We start from the raw sequence: 17,351 nt of genomic DNA, 5'->3' as shown, positions 1-17,351 counted from the left end.
GAGAGGGAGTTGATCCTCTTACAGAACTCCGTTGAACTATTTGTACTTTATCCTAAACTTGTAATACTCAAGTCAGAAATCACCTTGCAAATGTAAAAAAATAAAACCTTTTATAAACTATTACAATCGAGTGTTGACTTTCCTCCACAAGGGCTGGGGAAGTATAATATCATGGCAACAGTAACTATGGTGACTGACCAGATATTTATTAAGACCAAGTAAGCTTGTAGATAAATAATATAACGACAAAAACTCTGACTATTTTCCTGCAATATTTATTTTTCATTCCTATATAATATGACGTATTTTGGGAAACTTGATTTGGTTCAGAGGATATTGTTTTAACCCAATCTACCAGGGAAAACGTGGACATAAAACTGAAAGAGTTATCATCAAAGACAATGCTGTTGATTTTTTAGTTCATTAAGTATACTATTGAATTTATAAGGTGTATGGTTTTTCGTCAAACCAGTTTTTCTAGTAAAACCGGTCTAACCTACAGCAGAAAGTATGACCTCACTAACGCTTTCATCTTTGCTGCGTACAGTGATATTCATGGTGACTCCTTGGTTAAATGCTAGTCTTGCTTTGACGAGAACATCTTTATTGCCACGGTAAACACCAGCGAGGAGGAGGGCGTGAGAGCTTTTTCCTTCGGGTACTCGGTCACTCCGCTCGCACGGTTGCATGCCGAGATGTTGGATGATTTGCTTGACAGCCTCTGTTAGGAACAAGAAAGGTAAGATAAACTTTTTGTTTTGCGGTCTCATTCGTCCTCTCATTTTTTTCCTTTGTTCAATCACACTTCCTTTCATTCATTCCCATTTTCATCCCTCTCTATTTCCTTCCATCCCTCTCTCAGTCAAGGAGTGGTGGGGATTCATGCACTCATTCTTCCATTTATTCGTATCCCCTCCCACTCGTCCATCCTTTCATCCCTCCCTCGTTCCGTCTTTCCTTCCTTCCCTTCAACAGTCAGTGGATTGGCAGTCAATGAATCAGTCGGTCGGTCGGTGGGTTGCTCAGTCGATCCGCCATTTGTTCGGTCAACCGGTAAGTTAATTGATCATTCTAGCTTTTGAGAGGCATATTAATCAGTCAAAAAAAAAAAAGAAAGAAAGAAAGAAAGAAAGAAAGAAAGGAAGAAAGAAAGAAAGGAAGGAAGGAAGGAAGGAAGAAGGAAGGAAGGAAGGAAGGAAGGAAGGAAGGAAGGAAGGAAGGAAGGAAGGAAGGAAGGAAGGAAGGAAGGAAGGAAGGAAGGAAGGAAGGAAGAAGGAAGGAAGCAAGGAAGGAAGCAAGGAAGGAAGGAATGAAGGAAGGGAAGGAAGGAAGGAAGGAAGGAAGGAAGGAAGGAAGGAAGCAAGGAAGGAAGCAAGGAAGCAAGGAAGGAAGGAAGGAAGGAGGGAAGGAAGCAAGGAAGGAAGCAAGGAAGCAAGGAAGGAAGCAAGGAAGCAAGGAAGGAAGCAAGGAATGAAGGAAGGAAGCAAGGAAGAAAAGGAACACGCAGTATACTAATTAGACATACCGTCTAAGCTAGACATCTGGGAGAGAGCGTAAGTATCCTGCCTTTCGTAGTCATCACCAACTTCTTCCCAAGAAGCCAGGAAGTTGGTCTTGAGGACAGGTTGCACTTGATCAGCGACAACCAGATCGACGTCTTCCAGCTACAACAACAACAACGAAACAACAAACGAATAAGTCGGTGCAAACAGGGTACCCGCAAGATTGCTTATAAGCGTTTAAAAAAATATTTCTACGAAGGTCGGGGGGAAGGGGGGTTTGGATCTTAAATTTATCTATTTATATATGTAATAATATATAATTATATATGCTATCTACCTATACTAATATCTACCTACCTATGCTAATAATGTATCCTAATTACATGTAAAAATGTAAAATAAACATGTTCATTTATAGAACTAATTATTCAAGGGTGCTATTGCATGTTTTTCACGGCAGAGCGCACGGCACAAGACAAAATTGAGCACTTTCATCAAATTCCAGCAGTTTTCGAAGGGATTGAGGGTTAGTATGAACCTTGTGTCATTATAATTTTGTTTATATATTCAGCCGATTGATAGGGCTGACTAACAGTTTACGTACCACGTATTCGTCCTCGTAACCTTCTTCGTCAGCTTCACCAGTATTTGGATCGCAATCTTTAACCACGAACTTAAGCGTACATGAGAACGTACAAGCGACTAACAAGATTTAAAAAACACACGTAATGAGAGTTTTGCCATCCAATGCTTTGCACTTTGTTGAGCATGCGCAGTAAGAATAACAGGGCTCAAAAAGATTTGAAAAGGGACACCCGAACCCAGAGTTTCTCATTCTTTCTGGCACTTGTCGAGCATGTACAGGAAACCGTACCCACCCCAGAGTTTTACATTATTTCTTGCACTTTGTCGAGCATGCGCAGTATGATTAACAAGGATCAAAGAAAAGGAAAACGAGACTCGAGAAAAAGCTCTTGCCGAAACTGTACCGCCACCAGAGTTTTTTCTGGGGCATGCGCAGTCTTAGGCTTGTGCTTCAAGCGTGAATGAAGCACAATTTTTCTAGTGTCTCATACTCACCAGACGTGGGATCGTCAGGTAGTTTAATCAAGGTATAGGTCGTCCCTGGTTGATTGTATGATAGCAGGGGGTACGGTATTTGGGTCACTATCTCGAATTCGCCGTCAGAAGGCTCCACCTCCACTCTCACGTTCTCCAGGACCTGGTCATTCAGCGTGTTGGTACAATCAAACTGTGAATGAAAAAAAAGCGGTTAAAATAAGAATTGAATGACTGGAACAAGCCATTTTCTACCCTGAGAGCGGAGTTTGTTTGCTTCGCCTCCGTAGGGCTGAGTGCTAGGGTAACCATTTTAGGATTCGTACAATTTCTCTGTGTTCTTTGATTACAGACTCATTTACTCAGGGTTAGCCCCATTACAGCGTCTGAATATTCACAAATACCAACGCTAAAGTAAATAATGCACAAATTCAACAATACAAACACTTTGAAATTCCACGAACCTACACTGGAACACATGAATATTCTACAGAAAATCGAGGCTTACCCTAAGCAGCAGAGAACTAAAACTGGAGTCATTATATTTCATGACCAACGTAACCCACAGGGATCCCAATCGTTAATTACTTACCTGGAAGACCACGTGATCAGTGTAGACATGTTTGATGCAGTTCACCACATACTCGGTCTCTGATTCAGTCAGCTCAGCAGGTTTGGGAGAAGATCTGAATAGAGGCCCGAGCTTGGCAAACTCTGGAATGGCGGCCAATTGAGCTGCAAAGGAAAGAAATTATTTTAGTGTTATCATTATAAGCAAAACTAAAGGAATATCTTCACAAGAGGAGTCTACAAAAGACCTTACTGGAGCTTTAGCCTCCTACGAAGACGTTCTTAGGGTCTGTCACGCAACGTGTCCCTGGTGGACGTTGCGTGACAGTAAAAACGTCTGCGTAGGAGTATCATTTCTTTGTTTAACGGTTCACATGAAAAGACACATGAATATGGATACAACTCAGACAAAGATTCTTATTCCCAAGATAATGGAAGGTGGTCTGAGATGGAAAAACATTACGCCCCAGCTCAAAGGTTTTTATAATGATTACTTACTAGCATAAACGTCTTGTCTGGCTGCAGCAACAGGAGCTGTTGGCTTGGTGGAAGCAGCAGGAGTCTCAATAACTAAACAACAGAAAGGAATAAAGTTCAGTCACATCTTTTTTCACAATTACACGACCAAGACGACTAGCTGTTATATAAGCCTTCTGGGTTTTTTGCAAATTTCCAACACCTTCAATAGCTGTTCACCAGATAATAGATGATTGGCTTGTTGTTTTAAGAAAGGTAAAAATAATTAATTGTAGCCAGGGGGGCAAGAGGGAGTACCCCCACCCCACCCCCCATCATAACTCTGTAGGAATCAAAACATCTATGAAGGCACGTGATAAGTTCAACTTACCGATGTTCTAAAAAAGGGGTTTTGGGTTTCCCAAAGGCAAAATCCTGGCTATGTGCCTGGATGTACTTCGAAACTATGGGTTGTGGTTGCCCAATTCTATTAAAAAGTAAAGCTAAAGCTACACAGAACAGAGAGAAGTCGAAACTGAAGCGGAGATCCTGGAAATCGAACAGTTACCTCTAGTTTTGAAAGCAGTACACTAACCAGCTGAGCTATGCTTGCTATAGAATACGTAGGTATTGGCGAAGGTCAGATATCTAATGGTTTCTACACTCACCTGGTTTGCCAGCCTTAATGACCTGCTCTTGCATAGATGTGGTCGCCAAGGGAACAGTCTTGAGATCAAAGGGTATGCTGTGGTTGGTGTCTTTGACATACGCATGTAAGGCTCTCTCTAATCCAACAATGGACACTTGGAGTCCTGATAATAAAGATGAGTAATTAGGAAACATAGAAAAATTAAAAAGGTGGATACATTAAATGAGACAGAGGTAGACCGCACAGAAAATCACCCCAAAAAATAGGTTGGGAAAAGCAATGAAACTACAAAATCCACTGAATTGCTCATACATGTAGCTCCCCCTCTTCCCTATAATTCACAAGCATGGCTTCCATGACACCATCAAATAGGTAAAACTCTTTCAAACTTTAAAAATGAGTCCATAATTTGAGCATAAATTGAAATAATTCTAGTCATTAAAGGAAATTTGCAATTTCTGATTATGAGGTAGTAGAGCTTACCATTAAGGATGTATGCTGATGAAAGTCCTTTGTCTTTCTGCTGCAAGACTCTCAAGTAGAATGTTGCTCTATCCCTTACTTCATCATCAGTATCCAACAAGCACCTTCAAACAGACATCAATACTTTATTAGTACAGAATAGTGCACCAATCCAAAGCACACAAAAAATAAGACTACATTGATGAGGCTAACGACAGGGAAGCTAAGTGGTGCTAATGCTCTGCTCCTTCGTCACTACTAGTGTGTTCAATCCTTGTTCTTGACACATTTGCTTGATAATACTCTTTTAAGATTTAAGGGTTTTTCTCTGGGCTTTCTAGGTTTTCTCCCTCTGTAAAAATGAGCTTAAAGTCTATTTTATTTTAAGCAATCAGATGGTCATTACCTTGAAAGAAGGATTTCAATGCTTGGTAACAAGCTTTCACAGTGGGCACCAAACTTGGCCAAGGAAGTGACAGCAGCTGAAAACCATGAATATTTAAAACTTAATGCTTAAGTTGACTGACTACTGTACTTTTGGGAAAAAAATAAAATTTCTGTAAAACTAAGGTTTTCTAAAGAAAAATTTAATACTGTCTCAAATATAAAAAGCAAAATGCACTGTCCCTAGCTAGCTTGTTTTCAAGATAACAAGCATTTAATCGATGCCACTTGCAAGTTTTGGCACTAGCACATCTCATGGGCTGGGCTCAAATTAGACGTTCAAAAGTAGGCAGTCACCTCATAAGGTAATGTGATTGTGCAATTTTACTAGATATAATTTCTTCAAAATTGACACAAAGATACATGTAGCTTTCAACTACAAGGGTAGAAAACTGAGATATGAAATGGGGGTTACCAAATACGTGTAGATGCTTACTGGTATTTTCATAAATATGCTAACTCAGTAGCTGCCAGCTGCACGCTGAAGTTTGGTTAGTCACTGCCGTCAATCAAAACTAACCAGTCCTGAAGTACCTTCTATATTTTTGATTGGCAACAGTGAAAAAAACAAATTCCAACAGGCAAATCTCAACTACATTACGTGAAAATAGCAGCAACAGCTTTTAATAATTTGTAGCCCTGTGCTCTATCACAGAATTCCAGTACTAACCAGCTCTGACGGCAGCATTCTCTAGGATAACTCTATTGTAGATAAACCGGATGTATCTTCCAGGTTGTTGAGATCTGGGTCCTTCACGGCCAAGAAGATGAAGGATGCGAGTTGCCAGAACAGTGTGTTCACAGTCCTCAATGAACTCACACAGATGGGACAGCCCTGTACCAAGAAAGTGGTGAGCACTAGTGAAAAAAATCTCATTCCATGACATCTAAATGGGAAATCATGGGAAGCACAGGTGGCATAATGGTGAGAGGGCTCTCCTCTCACCAATGCGACCCGGTTTGAAGTCCTGCCGGGCTTGATGTCGTATGAATTCCGTTAGACTTGAGTTTATTTGCTTTTCTACAAACCTGCTTCTTTTGCCTCTGAATTTTCTTCAATGATTATGATAATTGTGTCCACTATAGCCTTTTTGTACTCAAATCCTCCCTGTCAGGGAAAAGAGAGGAATTTTAAAACAACCCAAAAGAAGTATCGCTACATAGTATTGCTACAGTAAGTGGTGGCAAATCTCATTCTGAAGAAGACTGCTACAGCCACAGTCAAAATGTTTTAAAAATTAAACAATTTAAACATGTGAAAACATATTAGTCTCTTTTTTTATCAAGTGGTACAATGAGTTTGGTAGAAAAATATACTTCTATAATAATTATGAAATAATGCCTTTTGACTATAGCCCTCAGTGGTTCTCTTACAACTATCCAAAGCAAGGCAAGGTAATATAGAGAAATGAGACTGCCATTTGGAATGGTCATACAGAGATACATTGTATGTGAATGTCTAACAATTGGAAATGTGTTTACAAAAGCAGCACCTTCTACTTAGTTTTTTTTTAGACCCTGAGTGCTACCCCAGCCAGGATTGAACCCATGAGCTCCCATATCTCCAAGCCCAATGCTCAACCCACTAAGCCAACTTGTTCTACATAAATGTAGTGGTTAAAGGTAATGATAAATAATATATTACTTACCTCATCTCTGAGCATTGACGATAAGAAGTTCATCATTACAAGGTGCTTCTTAGGGAACTTGAGGCAGAGAGACCTGAAAATATGTGCAACAGGTTTAGATATTGAGAGATAAGCATGGTCATCAGTATCATCAATTACAATTACCATCATCACATTTAGTATCTCCAAAATATGCCAGTTTCACATTCTGACTTGAAAGATGGTACTGTAGTAGCATAAAAAGGTGACCCCATTGTTCATACCTGATTGCCTCAACCACCACAATTTTGAATTCATCTGAGATTTCCGACATGAAAGAAGAAATCTGCTTCATTAATCTCTCGACACTACTCTCATTGCCAGTCTGAAACGAGAAAACAAATTATACACTCAAATTATGGCCAATTAGAACCATATGTGAGTAGAGTTGCTTGTTTGTTCTCTCCTGTGCTTTGAAGGTTTTTCTCTGGGTTCTCTAGTTTCTCTCCCTCTCCTAAAAAATTCAACTTACAAACTCCATTGGGATTTTGTGGGTGAAGTGCTACTCTGTGGATGTCCAATTGCTAAATCTCATCATCATCATCATCATCATCACCATCATCATTAACATCATCCCCACCATTAGCATCATCACCATCTCCATCGCAAACATTATTACCATCACCAACGCTACCATAATTATCATCATCATCACCATCATCAATTTGCCATCACCATCACCATCAATTTGCCATCACCATCATCAGAATCACAGCTAGTGACATGTACAGTACTATACCTTCAATAAAGTTGTTATAGCCAGTGTTGCAATGCTTCTATTGACATCAGTGATCAAGTTCTCCAAGTCCAAGTTGCATGTAGTAACAGACATGGGCTGGGTCATTGCAACCTTGTTCAACGTACGCACTGCCGCAAACCTCAGAGTTGGGCGTGGAGAACTTAAGAACAGCTGAAGAACTACAGAAAAATCAGAATTGTAATTACAGTCCAGCACTTGCTAAAATTGCCTGCACCAATCCTTCATGTTTTCTGGTTTTCCTCCTTCCACAAAACCTACTGTGTCAAGATCAATTCCAATTTGATTTTGGAGTTAGCTGTGCCCTGACTTTGATCAACTCATAATAGGTTTAGAGGTTGTTTCAGGGTTCCATCTGTGAGTTAGCCATGCCCTGACTTTAATCAGCCTAGAGGTTGTTTCAGGGTTCCATCTGTGAGTTAGCCATGCCCTGACTTTAATCAGCCTAGAGGTTGTTTCAGGGTTCCATCTGTGAGTTAGCCATGCCCTGACTTTGATCAGCTATATGTAATAAGGTTGATTCAGTATTTTGATATGATTTCAAGGGTCTGAAGGGTAAGAGAAGTTTGATAGTTTGGGTAGACAATTACTATTAATAATTGTACTATTAATGATTAGTATACATATCAGACTCTACATGTACTAAAAATCCAAACACCAACAATATTTCAGGAGTTGTACACATAGGTTGTATCTAGACATGTTCCATTAAACCTGTGACATCAGTGATATAAGTTGTTATCTATTGCTTACCAGAAATGGCAGGGCACAAATCTTTGGACTTCAAGTTTTTCAGGTTCACAATTGCACGAGCAGCTTCATAAATGACCATCTAATAAAATAAAAATAAAAATAAATCATTTTTATTTAAGTGTCTAGTCGTTCTAGCGCTTTCGCACTAATTGGGGACACTTCGCTCACACACACTACAACTACTTTCAATATTCTATGCACACAACGCTCAGCTTAATAAATAAGGTAATGACTCGATAGTTATTAAAATTTAAGTGCACATCTTTAAAAAGGAAAAACAAAGGCTTTACCTCGCTCTTGTGCCTCAGACAATTCTCCAAGAAATCATACAATGGGCTGCTTGCGCTGAAATTAAAATACAATGTAAATACCTTAGTTTCACATTCTCTGCTTCTACATATACTATACTACATATACAAATATACATATACATATACATAATAATAATAATTTATTGACTTATATTGTGCTGCTTCAATAAAATTATCAGCAGCGCATTACAATATATATGATATAAAATAAATCTAATCTAATTCACTAAAATTATAATATAAATAAATATTGTAATCACAATCGAAATTATATATAATAATGTATATATATATATATACATATACACACACACTCATATATATACATACATATATAATAATATTAGGAACTAATCTAAACAAAATACCAATAAAAATCATAAAAATATAACTATATACATAAAATAATATCATGTCCCAACTTTGTGGATGCTCTCTGGATTAGATAATATATTTCAAATCACCTAATGCAGATACTTCATATGCAGATACTAAAACCTAAGAGTACAATAAATTTATGACATAATACTCACGCATCTGGCTCTTCATCTAGGTATTTGGATGCAATACGAATCTAAATATAAATCATCCAAATGATTACATATTTCAGTATTAGTGCTGAAATAAGAAGACTGCTACTTACCAAAACTTAACTAATACAGTCATTAAAAAAGAATAAATCTCTTTATTGAAGTGTCTATTCGTTCTAGTGCCTTCCCACTAAATGGGGGGTCAATTGGGGACACTTCACTCATACACACTAACACTACATGTACATTCAATGTGCACACAATGCTAAACTCACATGTTCCTTTCACAAATCATACACGAATCATACCATTTGCCATCATGACTAATTACTGTAGGTTTTGGTGGATCTCTATCTAACTGTTTCCATGAAATTGTTGGAAAAGACAATGCTTCAAAGGGCCCATGGAATGGAATAGGAATGGTTGACTTCACTTGTTTTTAAGATGTGCAGAAGTACAAGACTCTTTCTTCCTTCCAATTTCACCTTTACCCCACCCCCCTCCAAGCCATTTTTTGTTTCAACCATCCTCCATGGAAAAGTGGCTATACAACGAAAATCACCGAACTGTGGAATGGGCTTGAATTTCTTTGTTACAACAACGCCCACTTTCTTTGATAAATTCCACAAATTCCATCAACGTTCCAGCCGACAACGATAAGTCTGAGATTTTGAATACTGGTCGCATTTATGAACAAGGAAAAGCCATTGGCCCTGATTTGAGACACAAAATCGTTCAAGGCATCATAGAACGTGGTGGAGACTTAGTGACTGGCTCCTTTGACAGGAATTTCAATGAAATCGCCCGCTTGAATCGAATTAAATATAATACGGTCAGAATGATTCGAAGATTTGCCTTGTAGCGGTCAATATATCCTTTCACACATGGGAATGTGACATGAAACTCGTATTTATTATTGCCATCATCCATTGTATCGCTTTTATATATGAACTGTTAATTAAAGAAGGTGTAAATAGAAGAAATGGAAGCGGCGTTCCAACTCGGAGGTTCTCATTCAAGCAACGCGTAGAAAGAATGTTGGTGTGTCAACTAAAGAATGTGGGAGTGGTTGTAACAAACAAATTTGGGCCCTTTCCACAGTTTGGTGATTTTAGTTGTAGACGAGACAGTTACACTGTGTTTTAACCTATACTCACCAGCATGCAGACTGCATATGGAGACCTAAGAGAATGCTTAGAGTGCTTGGCTATGAGCTTAGAAACAGCAAGTCTGTCACTTTGCTTGATGTGATACAGAAGGCCTAGGGCATGGTACTGCAAAAATTACGAAATTAAAAATAATTAGAATTATCCTTGCATTCCATTTTTTTACTAACCAAGTGTACCACATACCTGAACCATATTGTTGTCACTTGACACTGCTTCCTGGGCTTCATTGACCCATCTCTTGACGACATCATAGTTGGGCTTCAGCAGATGCTGTAAACACATTGAATAAGTTGAAAATATATACAGAGTAATGAACTAAAGAATCAAATAATATTAGTACAATTTATCTGTGCTTTTCATATGAAGCACCATGATTGAGAGGGTAGAAGCTATTATACCGTAATAAGTTTGAGTCAGCTATTGGTGACGTTCATCCTTTCCCATGAGAATAGGACAACTTTGGTTGAAATGCCAAAACACCAGGACCAAAATAATGTTTAGTCAATGTCAACCAAAATGGTGGCTATGACATCACATACATCCAAGGAATACTCACCAAAGCTGATACTAGTGCAGCACTAGAAACACTTGGGTTCTTGTCCACAATTGCTTGTTTCAGGTATCTCTCAATTCCTTGCAACATGGTGTTCTAACACAAAGAACAAGAACATTCTTTTTGACTGCAACTACAACCAAAGTATGAAGCAAAATCATATATAAAAACAACACCATTTTACTTACATCAGTAATCTTGCACAGAGCTCTGATGGCACTGCCTCGGAACATGTCCTCCTAAATACAAAAGACCGAGAGATATTGTAACAAATTTGCTGCAACAGTAAAAGGGGGAAATGTACATGTACATGGACTGTAATGTTGCTCAGAAGTGATGTTGGTGGGTGAGCATTTTCTTTTAGGAAGTGGGTTTTACTGACATGACATGTACATGTAATGCTTTCAGAATCTGACAGTATAGTACTGGATAACCTTATGGATGGTATTAAGATTACCTTTCCAGTCATATCCTTGGTCAAGCTGTAGGAAAAGAAAACTCAAGTCAAACATCTTCATAAATGATAGGAACCACACACTATCTTGTCGGCGGTTGGGGGGATACAAAATATGAATTGGAAAATACTGGAAGTTGTAAGCCATATCTAACCTATAGTGGGATTTACATGACCAAGAGGTATAAGGTATAGTGGTCAACATTCTGAGGATAATAGTCAAAGAGGATCTAAGTACTAAAAATTAATAAGACAACAGTGATTCCAACTTCTAACCTGCTAGTAACAATGATAACATCCTCAGCAATAGTTGACAGTTCTTTGATAGATAAATATACCATTCTTCTCAGCATCAACTAACAAACACAAGAAAAGGAAATAAGTACAAGTAAACAAGCAAAATACACGTAGCGTCTGACAAAGGCTCATGGACTAAACAAGCAATTAAAGGTTGTGGCTAAATTTGATATTATATACCAACTTTGTCCTTTTTCTCGAAGGAAGTAATAAGGTCTGAAACCTCAGTGCAGTTTACAAACTTTTACGACCATCAAATTTCGCTGTTTCCCACTATTTTCCTTTACTCCTCAGGGAATACAGTAATCATAACACCAAAAGTCATACCATCAGCTCATGCTCAGAGGAACATCAGCATCTCTGGGCCACAAAACACTCTGTTTCCCTCAGCTTTCCCTTAATATTGTCTGTCATAAATTTACTTACATCTTTGGATTGAAAAAGCTTTGTCATGGCAAAAAATGCCTCAGTGGCCTCAACAGTGCCCAGATGTGTCCCCTAAAAAAATAAGCATGCATGTTCATTTCATATTGATGGTTTTCACAGTGGCCATGTTGGAGGAACTTAACATAAGAATTGTCAATGAATTCTTTTGTTATATCTCCAACATGGCCGCCATGTCTTTTTTTATTTAATTCTAAAAAAGTTTGAGCCTTAAGAAAAAATTATACGGATGATTGAAAGGGGCATTGGATGGGGGATGGGACGTGTAAGAAATGTTCGAATATTTGGAGACCACTGTAGGAAACCAATAAAGATTTTCATATTCCTAAATAGTAAAAAAGGAACTCTAGCCTAAAAATAAAATTCTATTAAATCTATCAAAACTTAATATTCAATTAAATAATCAAACTATACCGGTAGGTGTACTGCACTAACCTGGTTGATGAGGTAGAGGATTTTGGTCAAAATATGGATACATTTTCGGATGTTAATCGGAGTCTCATTGAACACTCTGGCCTATGTCATCAAAAATAGTTAAAGAGTTACATACTAAGAACAATTTCTATTACGTTAGGGATAAGTTTAAAGACAAATTGACCAACCTCTTGAAGGACAATTCCCTTATCGATGTTCTGGAATGGATTCACCATCGCTGATGGGTAAATAAAAACAGCTGTTAAAAATACTAAATCTTCTTCAAATCACCCCAAAAATACAAGAATATAAAGCTGAATAAACTTACATTCTTCCTCGTCTTTTTTATCTCGCCTAAGGTACTGCATTTTGGTTTAAAATACCCCAGTTTGTAGATAATGTCAATGGATATGATGATTTTGTAATGGCCGACGTGGCACAGGGGAAAAAAATCGCGGGCGTTTTACTAAACAGCGGTATTATCTTTACTAGTCTCTCACGGTCAACTACGAATACAAACATGTGGTGTGATGGAATAAATACTTGATTTTATTAATCTTTTATTTCTTTTTACCCTAACCAGCTTACACAAGCTAATATAAAGCTTTGCTATTACATTGTAAAGATATATAATATTTGAGGGTTTATTTTTCCTTTTATTTTGATAAATACTTATTTTTATTCGCTTCCACTTTCATTTTGTAAAAAAAAAGTTTTTAAGTTTTAAGTTAAAAAAGAAAAAAAAAAGAATGTAAATGAATAGTGTGACTTTAAAACAATGTCTGGTTAACAAATAGACGGATATCAAACAAATGACGATAGCAACAACCAACCACAGTAAAGTCAGTTTGATTGAAGGCCGTCTTGACTTGAGTTCTTTGAGAAAGAGTCGTAACTTTAAGGGTCTCCATTAATTCAAGGGAAAAAGTAGTCAAGATATTAAATATAAATTAACAGTTGAGCAAGTGGGATCTAATTTTTCGATTAGTTAAAAGATTGCCTCATTCATTGAGCTCAATATTAAATTAGCCCTGGACGACATTAAAGTAATGATACCATGCGAGGATCGACTCTATATTTTTAAAGTCGATCCCCGCACGGTTTTTGGAACCACAAATTCCACCCCCCTCCTCCCCCTCCCCCCACAGAGATAATTGCTTTGACCTCATCCCTTAAATTAAAACTAGAAGTATCAAGAATATTGTCACTATGAAAACGACATATTGACAACTCTTTGGTAAATAATCTGAACTCGTAACTGTTGGTTTTGTGATAATTATGGATTTCCGTGAAGATTTTTCGCTGCTTGTCGTTGGTTTGGTTGTTGTAGTGATATCCCTTCTAATTGTCGTTGGCTCTGCAGGGAAATTCAAACTACCTTGATTACAATAATCTTCCACGCAGCAAGTAAGAAAACAGCTCCGTAAAAAGCCATAGGTATCGTGACACAATATTGTTCTTAAAAAATCGCATTCTCCATGGAAGGCGCATCCTTTATCCTCCGTAAACTGGACTCCAATGGCGGGAAAGTCGTTGGTTTGGTTGCGCGAATAGCAGGCGTTGTAAGCTCGTCCATTCGAATCGAGACCGCATTCCTCTGCTTGATAGTCACTTGCGCAAGAAATGTTTTGGATTCCATCTGATTGGCACTTGAAGCATTTGATTGGTGACGCTTATGAAATAATAATGAAAAATTTTAGAATAAAAGTCAATATTGGGACTATTTTAGTTGATCAAGAGCTGCTTCGGTGTACATGTATACAGCATAAAAGATGGATATAATATTACTGAGTTGAAAACCATATAGTAAAAATATATGTATGAACTGACATTTTGGACGCTAGTCCTTCGTTGGAGTACTTCATAACGAAGTATTCGACACCCCAGGGACTAAGTCGGAAACGTAGATCTGTGAAGTACAACAAGTTTATACGGCCGGTGTTCGACCTACGTACAAAACCACTGTACGCACCAGTACCTAAATGTTGCGCATGTTAGTGTAACAGCTCATTCTGTCACCTTTTTGTTTTTGGAATTTGTGAAAAATTGACGCGCGTAATCCATCAGATTATAGACGTTACAAAATGAATGGGAAAGTTTGCTTTTGGATTACGACTGCATATTAAATTCCTGATATATAGCACGAAATGTCCAACGTTTCTCGGTTCGCCTATCATTAAAACATCATGGTGGCAAGGTTCGCTCTTTTTTGGCTGCAATCATTTCCAAAGAGATAAAACTTCAATAACGATTTGGTGGTGACTTCGCCTTTCTTTTAAAAAATCGAAAAAAGTCTCGAATCATTTACAATCTTTTTTTGTTCCAACCTTTTTTTGTTGAGAGAGAGGGATGGTGTAACTTAGTAAGGATCTATAAGAACTAAAAGCTGTTGCCTATAGAAGCAAATGAACAAAAATAAAAGACAAAAGACGATGGTGAGTGTCTCAATAATTGTTAAGTTAAACACCAGTAAAAGAAAATGGATTAGTGGTTTTGTGGAAAGCCAAACTGTCCTGAATTGGCTGTAGATAGGCCACCCATATGGAATATTGCATTCTGATCTCGTTGATAAGGTTTATACTAGTTATACAATGCTTTTGAGTGGCAGACCACAATATCCCACGCTTCACTTGTGCTTTCTTTGTGTACACACCACTTACACACATAAGTTTCTTTTGCGTTTTGCGCAAGTTTGTATGACTGAAAGACGTCAAGTGGGGTGTTTCTCAAGCTGTCACGAAAGCAAGACTGGATAGCTATTTTATCTCTAGGGCACATCATACAAAATTTTCAGCCCAGAACGGATCGGGAAAGAAAATATATGGTATTCTATAGCCTTAACGGAGACTAAATAATATACAGATATCGAGATCATAGACTTCACAGAAAATACCATTTCGATAACGAAATGCATGCACAATACCGGGTCGTTTAGTTCGATAAACGTAATGCATTCTGGGCTATCTTGGGTACAACCAACACCAAAAAAAAGAAAAAAAAATACACACACAAGGAAAAGAACAAAAGTTGGTAGTTAGACCAGGATGACCCATTTCCGCTATCTCAGAAAAATTGGCTAAGATTACACTTTGTGAGTACATACTATAACACTAAAATGGTTTCCCATGCATGAACTCTCTTCCAATTACATGAGCAGTAAAAACGGGAGTCTGCGCACGCATGCGCACACTAACTCATGATGTAACAATCGATTGATTGAAGGTACAAAGTTGTGATATTTATCAAACAATCTCGCAATGTAATTAGACTTTGAGTCTCAGACAAACAAACGTTTTTGTAACTTCTCCAGGCTAAGCTAAAAGACTCAGGAACAATTATGCAACCGGGTCGCCGAGTCCTGCTTGCTCAAAGTAACTGTACCATTTTATTACATGTATGTAGTATGTATCCAACTGACGGATAATTATGTGATCTTCGAGACTCGAGGGGTATGTTAGATATTTTGTTGACAAAATTGACATGTTTAATAAAAAATATGAATTCCTTTCAGGTTGATTGCGTGGTCAAGTTGATTAATCGCCGATGCATAGAAGGATTAACAGCACTCCGAACTTTATTCAAATTTTACTTAACTCAAGTCAAAGACGAGAATGAATGTCGGACATGGAAAAATCATTGATTGCAAAAACGTTAGGGACCCCACGAGTTATGGCAAAACCTTATCAAAGCTTTAAAAAAAAAACGTATCGAAATATTAAAGACATTTAAAATATACAGGCTTATTCTCCTTAAAGCACTAAAGGGAAACGATTAACAAGGACATACTAAGATGACTGCTGCTAGAAACAATTAGGGAACCCAGTTTGACATCTTAATTTTTTTTCTTAGTTATAATTTTTTCAGGATCGATAGCTGAAGTACTTGGTACGAAAAAGTGTTACCCTTACCCGTATGTGTCGCCATACAAATAACTACCAGAAACAGCTGAATCTTTGCGAGATAGAGAAGTTGTTCCATGGTGGCTGCAAAATTGATGTTACAAGCTGCTTGGCTGGTTCGCTTCAAAGTGATAGTCCGCTCCGACTCTCCGGTTTGACTATCCAGGCAGTCAGCGCGCGCAATTCTGTATCATCAATCGCTTTCTGACGTAATCATAATTCAAGTACATAACATCACTAAGCTAAGGCCGAGGTCGACCGCAAGTGCCATGCTATTGTAGCAGTATAATTAAATTTTACTGTGTGAATAAAACAAATATTATGTTGACAGATTGCTGTTTGCTGCGGATCCGCATTTCATTATCAAACATCAACCACAGAAACCACAACTATGAAAGAAAAAAATCAAATCACAAAATCTTGCATGCGAGTATCAGAAAATCATTTGTTTTTAAAAACATAGGCACTTTGGCCAACTACTCATCACTGAATCTGGCTGTAAAATCGGCCACAACAAGCTAATAGCTTGGATTCGCACGGGATTCCTGTGGTTTTAAACGTTTTGGGCTCGGCTGTACGAAACCTGGATAGCGCTATCCGACGGATAAATCTTATCCAGTGGATAAATTTATTGGATATCAGCATCGACTTATCCACTTGATAAGAATTTATCCATTGGATAGCGCTATCCAGGCTTCGTACAGCCGAGCCCGCTGGTCTTTTGTTAAAGGCCAGGTCCCTAAGCTTAAGGCAAATCCAAGATGGCAGACAATATGTTTCTACGCTGTAATATCTGGAAGTTTTGACTTACATTTTCCAAATTTTAAAGCTTTAAATTGCGGGAAAATCACCAAAAGATATCTGTGTTCACTTCCAAATACGGTAAGCTTATTGGTAAGGTATACATATAGTTGATGGCCACGCCAAAGTCAATTTTATTTGGGAAAAGTTTGATATGAGG

At 38.0% G+C, this 17,351-nt stretch overlaps 2 protein-coding genes across 2 annotated transcripts; both read right to left on the bottom strand.

Annotated features, from left to right (window-relative positions):
* Positions 1-259: 259 nt before the first annotated feature.
* LOC116298365 (coatomer subunit gamma-2) lies at positions 260-12,944 on the bottom strand. The gene is made up of 27 exons (XM_031706788.2): positions 12,820-12,944; positions 12,680-12,729; positions 12,513-12,593; positions 12,060-12,131; positions 11,613-11,692; positions 11,340-11,364; positions 11,071-11,121; positions 10,886-10,978; positions 10,513-10,599; positions 10,318-10,434; positions 9,164-9,204; positions 8,610-8,664; positions 8,320-8,398; positions 7,549-7,727; positions 7,034-7,134; positions 6,792-6,864; positions 6,172-6,250; positions 5,813-5,977; positions 5,105-5,180; positions 4,720-4,823; positions 4,256-4,399; positions 3,630-3,701; positions 3,154-3,296; positions 2,583-2,754; positions 2,107-2,204; positions 1,526-1,664; positions 260-721 (listed from the first exon to the last, which is right to left on the bottom strand). The coding sequence occupies exons 1-27, from the start codon at positions 12,857-12,859 to the stop codon at positions 492-494; spliced, it is 2,646 nt and encodes an 881-aa protein (XP_031562648.1). The 5' UTR covers positions 12,860-12,944; the 3' UTR covers positions 260-491.
* Positions 12,945-13,074: 130 nt separating this feature from the next.
* On the bottom strand, positions 13,075-16,543 carry LOC116298383 (uncharacterized). The gene is made up of 2 exons (XM_031706809.1): positions 16,400-16,543; positions 13,075-14,163 (listed from the first exon to the last, which is right to left on the bottom strand). Exons 1-2 carry the CDS (start codon positions 16,467-16,469, stop codon positions 13,664-13,666), a joined length of 570 nt encoding a protein of 189 aa, XP_031562669.1. The 5' UTR covers positions 16,470-16,543; the 3' UTR covers positions 13,075-13,663.
* Positions 16,544-17,351: the final 808 nt, after the last annotated feature.

The sequence above is a fragment of the Actinia tenebrosa genome, unplaced genomic scaffold (assembly GCF_029948245.1).
Source record: "Actinia tenebrosa isolate PJP-AT-01 unplaced genomic scaffold, QUT_ActTen_1.0 PGA_scaffold3__52_contigs__length_22856419, whole genome shotgun sequence".
Lineage (NCBI taxonomy): Eukaryota > Metazoa > Cnidaria > Anthozoa > Actiniaria > Actiniidae > Actinia > Actinia tenebrosa.
The sequence above is the reverse complement of the archived record's forward strand: the minus strand, read 5'-3'. Positions and strand labels throughout refer to the sequence as shown.

Coding starts and splice junctions, on each gene's coding strand:
- LOC116298365 (XM_031706788.2), bottom strand. CDS start 12,859: ATGCAGTACCTTAGGCGAGATAAAAAAGACGAGGAAGAAT. Junction 12,132..12,512: donor TCCTCTACCTCATCAACCAG/GTTAGTGCAGTA, acceptor TTATTTTTTTAG/GGGACACATCTGGGCACTGT. Junction 10,600..10,885: donor CTGCACTAGTATCAGCTTTG/GTGAGTATTCCT, acceptor ATGTGTTTACAG/CATCTGCTGAAGCCCAACTA.
- LOC116298383 (XM_031706809.1), bottom strand. CDS start 16,469: ATGGAACAACTTCTCTATCTCGCAAAGATTCAGCTGTTTCTGGTAGTT. Junction 14,164..16,399: donor TTGTATGGCGACACATACGG/GTAAGGGTAACA, acceptor TTATTTCATAAG/CGTCACCAATCAAATGCTTC.